Source organism: Littorina saxatilis, linkage group LG2, assembly GCF_037325665.1.
Source record: "Littorina saxatilis isolate snail1 linkage group LG2, US_GU_Lsax_2.0, whole genome shotgun sequence".
In the NCBI taxonomy this organism is placed as follows: Eukaryota; Metazoa; Mollusca; class Gastropoda; order Littorinimorpha; family Littorinidae; genus Littorina; species Littorina saxatilis.
Window position 1 is genome coordinate 3,105,004 of NC_090246.1, and position 12,761 is coordinate 3,117,764.

General features: G+C 39.2%; 1 protein-coding gene across 1 annotated transcript in view; it reads right to left on the reverse strand.

Annotated features, from left to right (window-relative positions):
* The window catches only part of LOC138960464 (protein Njmu-R1-like), a 28,053-nt gene that overhangs the window by 10,571 nt on the left and 4,721 nt on the right, over positions 1-12,761 (reverse strand). The window contains exons 6-10 of the mRNA XM_070332372.1: positions 11,529-11,573; positions 8,747-8,776; positions 4,910-5,032; positions 3,434-3,498; positions 2,452-2,609 (exon numbers count right to left, since the gene is read on the reverse strand). Coding sequence (XP_070188473.1) covers positions 2,452-2,609; positions 3,434-3,498; positions 4,910-5,032; positions 8,747-8,776; positions 11,529-11,573 — 421 coding nt within the window. The remainder of the gene's footprint in view (positions 1-2,451; positions 2,610-3,433; positions 3,499-4,909; positions 5,033-8,746; positions 8,777-11,528; positions 11,574-12,761) is intronic.

Sequence of the window (12,761 nt, forward strand, 5' to 3'; positions counted from 1 at the left end):
GGTTCCACTGTACATGTACTACTATATGTGACCCTCCACCACAGAATGTGTCACATGTCACGTTTGCATGATTTTCATATTTTTACATTTTTCTAAAGACTTTTTTATGCTCTATCCAGTGGTGAAAAGAGCGCAAACTGTTTGAGTTATAAGCCTGTGACTAAGGTGACCCTCACACTGTTACCAGACACTCCCCGGACTTATAATTAAGCCTAGCGCAGAACCGCGCGAGGTGACATGCGACTCATTTCGTGGTGGAGGGTCACATATATCAACACATTGGAAACTCTCTTCCCTCCACAATAACGTCATCTCATCCCTCTGTGTTAAGACAAAATAACATCTTCTCCCTCTGTATTCAAACTATGCTTTGAGGTTGTTGGTTTTCCTACACCTCTTGTTTTCACATCTAGTTTTTCCACCTGTCTAAAAGTCCCCCCCTATCAAATGTTCACACTTCAGAGATGAGATTCCCTAAAAGTATTTTGGAAGGAAATTATTTGGCGGGGATCTGGGGGTCAGGGGGCTTTGCCCCCTGAAGCTAAAGATTTGTTGACACTTTGACCATAAAAAAAGACTTGGAAATGAGTCCGAGCAGTAGAAGCATACAACATTTTGTCAGTCATATGTGCAAAATTTAAGTAACTTTAGCTCAGGAATTTTCACAAATTTTAGAAACGGCACAATTTACTTGCACAATGACCAATGGTGCTCGTAAGGTATTGATAAAAGAACTGGACCTAAATAAATTGCTTGAGTGCCATATGTTAGCTGAAGAAGTACTAATAGTTTAGAGGGAAGTAAACTGCGGCCACAATTGCAGCAGAGAGAGAGAGAGAGAGAGAGAGAGAGAGAGAGAGAGAGAGAGAGAGAGAGAGAGAGAGAGAGAGAGAGAGAGAGAGAGAGAGAGAGAGAGAGATCTATACCTGTTGACCAAACCTTGGGTTCTTCATTTGAACAGGTATGTCTCTCTCTGCTGCAATTGTGGCCGCAGTTTACTTCTCTCTAAACTATTAGTACTTCTTCAGCTAACATATGGCACTCAAGCATGGGTTAGATGATCTTTAGTTGTCAAATGGCCTTTCAGCGTGGTCTTCCCTTTGGATTTGTAGCTTCTTCTTCTTCTCTTCTTGTCGTTCGCCAATGTTAAACTTGGAGTCCAGCTCTGGTAATGAAGTTGGTGGTCTTATGAAGAGCCTCCACAGGTCCATGCAGCTTCTCATGAAGGGGCAGCGGCCTGGTCCAGATCTCTCTCCTCAGGGGCTGGAGATTTCTGCAGTCCTGCAGGATGTGGGCTGCATCCTGCTCTGCGTCTCCACAGGGACACATGGGGGAGGGCACGGCTCGCAGTTTTTTGTGCAGGTGTTGTTGCATTCTGTTGTGCCCTGTTCTCAGGCGGAAACTGACTACCTGTTCAGGTCTTGACAGTTGGTGGTAGCTGTCATGCGTTGGAGGGGTTTTAAGCAGAGACTTTATGATGGTTTTCATCTCTGTGGCGCTCACTGGGTTTTCTTCTTGTTCGTGGATTTGTAGCTGAGATCAAAATTACACCACGTGCATCTAGCCTTTCCCGGAACAGTCAACTTTTTAATAGAATCTCCAAGTCGGAGCGACAGTTTTCTCCCGCGTAGTTCAGACGTGACGATTTCTTCCTGCCATTTCGGAACCCACTTATTCTTCACACCCTGGTCGATCTCCGACGCCAAAACATGTTCGCTTTCCGTCAATGTTCTAACCGACGCCATCTTTGTTAAGCAGGATAAAGCCGACAGCTGAATCAGCCCGTTTATGAATTTTCGGAATGAAGACACTCGGTGAAAGGGAAACTTAGTCCCAAATGGAAAGTTCATATTCGGGTCGAAGGTCCACTTCCTTCGATACGGAGGTTATGTTTTCATTATTTTATCGGAGATTTGATCTGGAAAATCGACTTTAGGGTTGTAGGTAGGACTTTACAGATCGAATCCAATGGAACCACAACAACTACTCTCCCCCCCCCCCCCCCCCCCCCCCCCCCATTTTTTCTCAACGGATTAAGACGATTCAGAAAAATGGTCCTGGGAACGAACTTTTGGGCGGAATTCCGCCAATTGGCGAAGAATCTCATCCCTGACACCTGTCCTAAATTCCCAGTTATGCTAGATTCCCACACCTATCCTAAATTCCCAGTTATTCTAAACTCCAACACAGCTATCCTAAGTTCCCACACAGTTATGATTGTTACTTGTCATTTTGAATACAGAATATTTAATTGCCCAAGGTTGGAATTTCTCGTTAAAAAGACATCCAATCCAGCCAAAACACACACAAGTATAAAATGAATCAACAATATTAATCAACACACACACACACACACACACACACACACACACACACACACACACACACACACACACACTTTCTGTCCCCTTAAAAAGGAGCTCAATGCACATTTTCGCAAGGAGTACCTACTTTTGGTGTCAAAGACAGCACCATCCTCAGAGATGGTCAGTGGGATGATGCCAGGCTGGACCTGCCAACTTTCTCCCGGTGACCCGATGCCGGCGTTCTCCTGGTCAGATGTCTGCAGCTGCTCCAGCAGTGGAGAAAGGGAACAGCAGCTCACAAACCTGTGGAACAGTAGAGTTGATATATTTACGTTATTTGTATTTTTTACCAACATTGGACACTTTACACAGATCGAGACAGTCAGTGATCCTCTAAAACTGCGCCAGAATAATTATACAACTTTTTCTAAATTACAACGGACACCCATTATCCCATGTTGGTGAGCAATAAAGCTACATTAAACACAAATATTGTACAAAAAAGACACACTTTTTTTTTGGGGGGGGGGGGGGTGAAGTTTTCAAAATCTACCGGTCGTTTCCTATAGACATTGGGCATACACCATGCTGTGAGATCTTTTGTTTATAAGACCTCAAAAAGTCTGAGAAAATCAGGGCTTGAAAGGGAGGTAATTTTACAGAGGATATGAACACAGGATCTTAGAAAACAGGGGCTTGAAAGGGAGGTAATTTTACAGAGGATATGAACACAGGGTCTCAGAAAACAGGGGCTTGAAAGGGAGGAAGTCTTACAAGAGGGGTTCCACTGTAATCACAAAATGTGACAAATGTGTGCACCCACAGAGGCGCAGGACAGTGGTACCTGTGATGTATCGCCCCTCTTTTCAACACACTGCGCTCAGAACTTTGTCAAAGCTCACAGAAATATTTTTATATTTAACCCATCAGGAAAGTAGGAGTAAGATTACTCAAATCTAATACTCATTACTAAGATGTACTGTCAATGGTGGAAAGCAACAAGAACAACGGTTGTAATCAAAAATAAAAATAAATTAAAACAATCTGCCTTGATGCCTGCCACATAGATATAACAAAAATATCACACCGAGACTGTTGAAACGGAGAATAAAATTCAACCAAAATACTTTTTAATGTCCTCCTCCTCCCTTGCACTGGCTCCGGAGATCTGAAGAGTTGCATCCACCAGTGCCTGAACAGAAAACAAATACCGTAAAATCCCTAGCATAAGCCCACCCCCCCTGTGCACAGATTTAGGGCAAAATTGGGGGGTGGGCGTTTGCTAGGGATAGACCCCTTTGCACAAAGTAAGTTTTGTGCTCAACCGTGTAATTGAGTGAATACAAACCCAGAAAGCATGTAAGTTAGGTCGTGTGAGTAGAAGTGAAGGAAAAAAGAAAAAAAAGGACTTTGAGGCAAAGAAGGCCAACCATGAGAGAGAGAGAGAGAGAGAGAGAGAGAGAGAGAGAGAGAGAGAGAGAGAGAGAGAGAGAGAGAGAGAGAGAGAGAGAGAGAGAGAGAGAGAGAGAGAGAGAGAGAGAGAGAAAAGGACTGGCTCTTCTGAAAACAACACGAGCATAGTCATTCATATAAATTTATGAGTAAAAAGAAAATCGCCAGACCTTTGCAAGGACAAACAATAACAACACAATTCCGGGAAAAAGAAACTTGATGAAATGTCGAAATGTCAACACCAATGAAGCCCTTTCTTTCTGTACAGGGAAGAAATTACACGATCGTCTTTGGAAATGAAACGTTAACTGAACTTGGATTTTGTCTTCAAAAGGCCCAATCTTTCTGAGAAAGAAAACCCCACAAACTTAGGAAAAAAAAGAGAAGAGAAACTCGAAAAAACATGAACGATGGGTGAGGAGAGGGGACAATGAATAAGAAAAAAAGAAAGAAACACGAAAAGGTAAAGAAGGGGAAAAAGATGACTTTTAGAACAGTCTGCACAAATCCTGGTGAAAGTGAGCCTATAGTCTCTTTGAAAAAATCAGGGTGGGCGTTTGCTAGGTAGTTACCCCTGTGCACAACTTTTGGCCCAAAGTGGGGGGTGGGCGTTTGCTAGATGGTGGGCTTATGCTAGGGATTTTACGGTACTCAAGGACGTCAAGTAAACAAACACACCAACGGACATCAAGAAAGATTTTTAAAGTGAAACTACCCATATGAAAGGTAGTCCCAAATTTCAGCTAAAATGCACACACAGTTTTTCCCAGCAAAAAAAAGATGATATTGAAAGATGTTGACCTAAAATGAAGATTAAACTTGATATCATTTATCGACGGTCACTTCAGTAATATGTACTGACCAATACATTTGGCTTCTTAGAAGGAATTTTGAACTGAGAATGCACACACACAGACTGGCACATATGTACACAAACACACATGAGCATGCCCCCTGCCCCACATCCAATAACAATGGATCTTCTGGCCCTCTGGACAAGGCCTGCCCCACATCCAATAACAATGGATCTTCTAGCCCTCTGGACAAGGAGCATGTGTACAAAGCTTGAGCAAGAGTATTCACTCTTTCATAACCCATACAAACCCCAGAGTTATTGCGTAATTTATGAAATAACAACAATCATGACTTACAGAATAGATGAGGTACTGGACATTTTCTGAGCCCAGGCGGAGGATGCATCGAGTCAGGTAGTCGAGAACTGTTTCATGCCAGCCCTCCAGGTACGTTTTCACACCTGTGTTCAGCTGACTCAACTGAAAAACACACCAGTGGAAACAACTATAAAGCAATACAGTGGAACCTCCCTTTTAAGACCTTACTGTTCCAGATTTGTTTCCTCATAACATCTGTACATTTTCACCCATTTTAAGATCAGATTTGTTTCCTCATAACATCTGTACATTTTCACCCATTTTAAGACCAGATTTGTTTCCTCATAACATCTGTACATTTTCACCCATTTTAAGACCAGATTTGTTTCCTCATAACATCTGTACATTTTCACCCATTTTAAGACCTGATTTTCTCAGATTTGTGCAGGTCTTAAAGGGGGGGGGGGGGGGGGGTGGTGGTCCACTGTATGACAAACACCTACACATGGTCACACAAATATACACCATCTGCAGTACAATATTTTAAAGTGGGCATGGAATCCGCCCATCAAACTTATCAACCTATGCACCAGTACTGTACCACTTAACCCCTTGACTGCCTTAGGACGGGTATACCCGTCCTGCACTTGTGCATTATTTCCATGATTAGATACTAAAAACAGATTCTTGGTTGAATTTCTTTTAAAAATAACATAGGTTTTACTTTTCTACCTACTGCCAGTTTGGAGCTAGAATTTTTTGTGAATTATTACACCCCGAACTCCAATATTCCCTGGCAGTCAGGAAGTTTTGATTGGCAGCGAAAGGGTTAGACACATTTTCAGACAATATGAAAGTGTTTGCAAAAACAGTGCATTAATATGATCCTATATCAGTGCATTAATATGATCCTATATCAAAATACACATTTGCCTACTTACCAGCCTGTAAAACCTCTTTAAAACGATACGCTTATAATCTTCCTTCAAACTACATGCTTGCACCTTTTTAGGATCAAAATCAAAATTTTCTTCTGCAGAAAACTTCAGAAGTTAAGTGTGTTGTTGTGAGACTTAAATAGGTGAATTCTGTCTGATCGATTCATGTATATTTTGTTTTGTTTTTAAAAACCATACATTAAAAGGTGGTAATGGTGTCGACCAGACTAGTCTGACTCATGCAAATTATTTTGACAGAAAATTCCTTTCTTTAAAGAATTCAGTCAAGAAGATAAAGTCATTCTAGGGCAGCTATGGGACGCTAATCAGTTCTGAAGGTGCAGCCAACACTCTTATGTTTAATCTATATATTTCCCAACTAGTACAATAGTTTATATGTTTATGAGAAGAAAACAAACGCTTTAGAAAAAAGAAGAAAAGGGGAAAATGTCAGAAAAAAATCACACACAAACACATGTTCATGTAAAAATACATGTTACCACGGAAAATAATTCATAATGGAAAATTAAAACAAAAATGAAGTTGAAAAAGGTTAAGACATAGAAAACGCTGAGCTAATTACACATTAACATGCTTCCATTTGAAACTTCGAGGTCGTCATCGTGGATTGACGCCCGACCAAAGGTAATTGAAGCCTGATGGAGCGAAGCGACGAAGGGCTTCAATTAGACTTTGGGAGGGCATCAATCCACGATGACGACCTCGAAGTTTCAAATGGAAGCATGTTAATGTTATTGTAATTCAATCTGACGACGATCTGTTTCCTGCTTTCATGCGGTTGTAAACAGACAGAATTGGTTCTGTTCTGTTCACACACTACTTTCAGTCCACCTACCTGCAAGGGTCAAGTCCCAAGAAATATGTCTCTGTATTCCTATCTTATCACTGTGCTCCTGTTTGTTTTTCTTTCACATACATTTTCCCTTCTTTTTTGACGGATTTCTGGACAGCAAACTCTAAAACAAACTCTTTTCATCACAAAAGCGATCTTTGGAATTCACTGACGTAGTCCGGAAGAATTCATGCATCAACTTACGTCACGTATTTGACGTCATCACTACGCATAACTTATGCTTACCCCTCAAAGCTAACCGAAACTTGTTGAGGTTGTATCAATGCGCCTCGCCAGCAGGTTGTTAATGGCTTTTTTAGCGAGTGTTCCTTGACAATTAATGACCGTAATTTTTAATGAGTTTGGGCATTCTGACCAATCACAGGATCTGTTTCATTAAAACGCCAACTTGATTGAATTACAATAAACAATAAATGCAAAAATTGAATGAATCATGAAAACAGAACAAATTAAAATATGCGTCAAAGAAACATATAGATGAGGAAAATACATTCAAAACAAGGATCAAAGAGAAGAACTGATGAAACTTTAAAATAAAATAAAAAGTAAAGATATGGGAATAACAAAATAATATAGAATAAGAAAACAAATTCAAAAGAAGGCTATATGTGTCATATACTGAATAATGTTAATATAAAAAAAGCATTGATATCGAAGCAAAGAAATACAACTGTTAGAATGTTTCACTCAAAAGCATTATGTGCATAATTAATTGATAATAATTCAATAAAAATAGAAATATAGAAATAAAATTAAGCACTGATTATGGAGAGAAAGATAAATTGCAAGCATCTTTCCATCAATTAATGCGTTACACAGTCAACTCCATTATTACAGACTCCTCCACTTTTAATGGTGAATCTTCAACTGAAATCAGTGTTTCTCTAAACAAAACAAAAAATCTTCCTGATTGCACCAAATCTGAATTTATGCAGCATTCAATTTAAGGTTCATACAAGTTTCTTGAGGTGGTGTTTGGAGGGGGGGGGGGGGTTAAAATCTGTCAGTGTCTGACAAAAGGCTTCTAAATTTCTTGATGTCAGGCATTTAACCAGTTGCATTGTGCTCTTTCACATTAAGTTTACTTCTACCCCAGTCACACACAGACGCCGCTTCTACTATGCTGGAAAAATGTCAGAGAGTGTGGCCAATCATGGGCCAAACGTGGGAGTATCTCCATGAGCGTGGTTTGGTCAGGGTGGGATCTGCTAGGTCGGGAAGCTGCACGCTCTCCCTACGCTTATTTTGAACTGCACAAAACAAGCATAGCCCAATCGTGGCGCAGTACAGTCGTGATGTAGTTTTTATCTATTTGCCATGTGCTGGATTTGATCACTTTTTCAGATCGGCATGGTCGTGGTAAGGACGTAGCGCTGTGTGACTGAGGTATTAGAGAGTTTAAACATGGTGTGTTTTTTCCCCTTGGGATTGCTCCTTGTACAAGTGTAGATCACAGCACCACACAGAAGTGTGACAAGTTGTGTGCATGTATTTAGACATGCTCATAGGTAATTGCTACAATCAATATATCTGTAAGCTAAATACATATGCACATGCGCACATATGTGTGTGCTTGTGTGGGTGTGTTGTGTGTGCATGGTGTATGTGATTGTGTGTCACTTTGTGAGCGCGTATGTTTATGAGGTGTATAATTATTATATGTGTTCATCTGTCTGTCTGCTTATCTGACTGACTGCGCACAGAAAAATAAGTCACGTCAACCACTCTTTTTTTGTTATGTGCTCGTGTTTTTTATGTGTGCATTTTTCTTAACATCAATATTCACGCTGCTGTAATATGTCTCTACAGGAGTGTTTGCAATCAATATATCAATACTCATAAACACATGTTACCAGCATCTGTAGCACTCACTGTTGCTCAGGGTTCTTTGTCTTTTCCACTGTTTTTTCCTGCATTTTTGTGTTGTTTTACATTTTTGTGTGTGTTTTTTTTACATCAGAAACTATTGTCCTGGTAAGTTTCCACAGGCATTTTGCAGTTAGGATTTACACACACAAACAGCTTGTGCAAGCAGTTCCAAATATACTGTGCAGTTTTGTTTACCTGCCTACAAGCTGTAGTCATCTCAGATGGCTGTGAAAAGCAGAAATTATTTATTACTACGATGTATTAACATTACACAGGCAGACACACATAAAAACGTCTCCTCTGGGGTTACCATCTTAGCTGCATATTTGTAAAAACCTCTTTCTGCTTGGAGTACTCATTGAGTTTATTCAGGATAACCATTTTTCCATCCAAACACAGGTGAATTTAAAACTAACCAAGGAAACTTGAGCATACCAAATTGGTGTTAATATGAAAAAAAAACTTGCACCAACCCCAATCAGAGTATAAAGGATTTCAACTTGGCTATTTTATACATACACAATTTTACCCACTAAGTTAAAGGAGTGGTACACAATGTTACAGATATTAGTCAAAAGATTCGCTACACACATCACAATGGAATATTCCACAGAGATGCACAATATGTTAAATTAACATGTAAGGCATCCACCCAAAACCATTGTAAATTAATTTTCCCCACCCTCTGAGTTAAAAGTGCACTACACAATGTTACTGCTACGCCTCCAAATCCCAAGGTTTGCTACACACATAAGACAATAGCAAATTCCACAGAGATGAACATTATGTACAATTAACATGTAAGGCATCAACTTCAAACCTTCACAAAACATTAAAGTGCAAATTCTTACAAAGTACAGCTTAAGGTGCCGAGAAAACATGTACATGGCACATCACTTCAACAGACATTTCTTAACAACTAAATAACAAGTCGCGTAAGGCGAAAATACAACATTTAGTCAAGTAGCTGTCGAACTCACAGAATGAAACTGAACGCAATGCAACGCAGCAAGACCGTGACAAGAAGAGCGGGGTAGTACTTGCGCTGAGAAGGATAGCACGCTTTTCTGTCCCTCTCTTCGTTTTAACTTTCTGAGCGTGTTTTCAATCCAAACATATCATATCTATATGTTTTTGGACTCAGGATCCGACAAGGAATAAGACGAAAGTGTTTTTAAATTGATTTCAAAAATTTAATTTTGATCATAATTTTTATATTTTTAATTTTCAGAGCTTGTTTTAATCCAAATATAACATATTTATATGTTTTTGGAATCAGAAAATGATGGAGAATAAGATGAACGTAAATTTGGATCGTTTTATAAAAAAAATATTTTTTTTTACAATTTTCAGATTTTTAATGACCAAAGTCATCAATTAATTTTTAAGCCACCAAGCTGAAATGCAATACCGAAGTCCGGGCTTCGTCGGAGATTACTTGACCAAAATTTCAACCAATTTGGTTGAAAAATGAGAGCGTGACAGTGCCGCCTCAACTTTCACGAAAAGCCGGATATGACGTCATCAAAGACATTTATCAAACAAGAAGAGCAAACGCTCGATCGAGTCACTTTCGCAGTTCTGAATATTATATGAGGCATCAGATGGAAAGGAAGAAATTGATATTCACAACACAATGAGTCACGTTCACATAAAATTTGAGCCCGGTCACTTTTATAGTTTCCGAGAAAAGCCCAACGTTAAGTTGTGTGTTGCCGAACAGAAAAGGCTAGTTATCTCCCTTGTTTTTCTGATAACGTTCGTAAAAGGCTACAGATGTAAATACTTTGATGTAAAGAATAATCCTACAAAGTTTCAATCACATCCGATGAACTTTGTCAAAGATATAAAATGTCTAATTTTTCCTTTGACGCTGACCTGTGACCTTGAAAAAGGTCAAAGGTCAACGAAACCATCGTTAAAGTGTAGAGGTCATTGGAGGTCACGACTAAACAAAATATGAGCCCGATCGCTTTGATAGTTTCCGAGAAAAGTCCAACGTTAAGGTGGTGTCTACGGCCGGCCGGCCGGCCGGCCGGACAGACTAACACTGACCGATTACATAGAGTCACTTTTTCTCAAGTGACTCAAAAAATGAAAAAAACGTCTGAGGATATCATACCCAGGAACTCTCATGTCAAATTTCATAAAGATCGGTCCAGTAGTTTAATCTGAATCGCTCTACACACACACACACACAGACAGACAGACAGACACACACACATACACCACGACCCTCGTCTCGATTCCCCCCTCTATGTTAAAACATTTAGTCAAAACTTGACTAAATGTAAAAAGAAGACACACCAGTAACCAGGTTAGGTACTTTTTTTTTATCAATATTTCGGCAGATAAACTGCCTTCGTTTATCTTAACATCAGACAACAGAAAAGAAACATGTAAAGACTCAATATCAAGAAAGACAGACACCACTTGCACTAATATGTGCACCATGTGTGTGCTTTTTCAAACAAATGTACAAATCACTTGAACAACAGTTCACACATTTCACATGAACTTTTCATGTTTCTGAAGAAAAACAACACCCTAAACAGTTTGAAAACTGCAAATCTACAACACATTTACAAAACCATCCAACTAGTTAGAAAATTAAAAAGCTTTCACAATTACATGTATGTGTAAAATCTAAGAATCCTTAACTTAAACCTCTTGAAAATACAATGTAGTGTTAGTGTTTTTCCGCAACCTGCAACTTTTAAGGTATGAGAAGGGTACAGCTGTACATGTCACTATTACAATTAATGCACTGAAGCAGAATAGACAGAAACCCTCCAAAGAAAAAACTTCGCGGCACACAAAGCAGGATAAGAAAATACACTTTCAGCTAATCGTGTGAAACGACAATGGGCCACACTACACCCATAACAGCAGTGTCAAATAGAAGTACAGTGAAACACGCAGTGTACACATGAATGTGAGTGCTACGCAGCGCTCCATATCCCAGCATGCATCCTACCTGCCAGTGCACCTTCCCGCTGCTGTGACAATCCTGTGGAAGTGACTGGACAAAACCATTGCCAAGGAAACAGGTTGAGAGACAAGTTGTCTCAGTAGGTCATTAATAATATCGTCAAATAGTTATCAAATGTTCCGACTGAGGGTTCTAGTTTGTACTTGTAGTTGTAGCAGTGGATTCCTTCATGAGTGTCTGAGTATTTTACCCAACGGAATATGACAGTTTTCTCTTAAAAAAATAAAAATTAAAAAAAAACAATAATTATTGTCTACGGCAATGTAACGCTGTTATATCTCTTTACTCAATTTAAGAACAATACACAGTATGATCAATCCCCCAAAAATGTTCAGTTCCGTTTTTTAAAATTTATTTTAACTTTGTTTTACTTGTTTGTGAATATCACCAATTAAGACCAGGGGTTTTATGTCATTAAAGGGGGGGATCATTCGAGGAAGCAGATGGTAGTCCACTGAATAAGAAATTTACAACCAAACCATGCTTGAACTGAAAGTTCAAAGAATAAAAACCATGCCTAATTCAACATTCAGTTCCCAAGACTTCCTTGTAAACTCAAATCAAAAATAAAAGCAGTCCCATTTGAAATTGTAAGCCTGAAATTTTGTGAACTTAAAATCCAAAATTCCTCAAATGGAATTGTGCTTTTAGGTCAACTTGCAGAGTGGGAATCTCAACATCTCTTACCATCAGTTCATACAGAGATGATGAAATGATGTGCATTTTGCTGAAACCTAGGGTACAACGATTTTGACATTCCCAGTGCTTTAGAAGAAAGAGAAACAAAACGTGACAGAAGAATGTACAGGAAAAGGAAACAGAATTTAGCCATGTTTTACTTAAGTGCTGTCTATTTGGGCATCTTCTTTGCAGCTCTGAACATTTAAAGAACAATTTTTCTTTCCAGCCTAACCAATCGGTCTGGTTTTGTCTTTGCATCTGTTCCATTGGTTTCTCCATAGTTATTCTACGAGAAGTGAGTCAACTGAAGAGCATGCAATCACAAAACAATGTCTAACTGTATCAACAAGCACATTTTTAGCATGCCTATAACTACAGGACAAACAAAGTTTTTTGTTAAGTCTTAAGATCACTTGAAATATGCATATGACTAGCTTGAAAATCACTAGGCTGTTCACCTGGATAATGTCTTTTATAAATTCTTGTCTTGTTATCATTTGTATGTTTTCTGACTGTTAACTCATAAAAAAAAAAGTG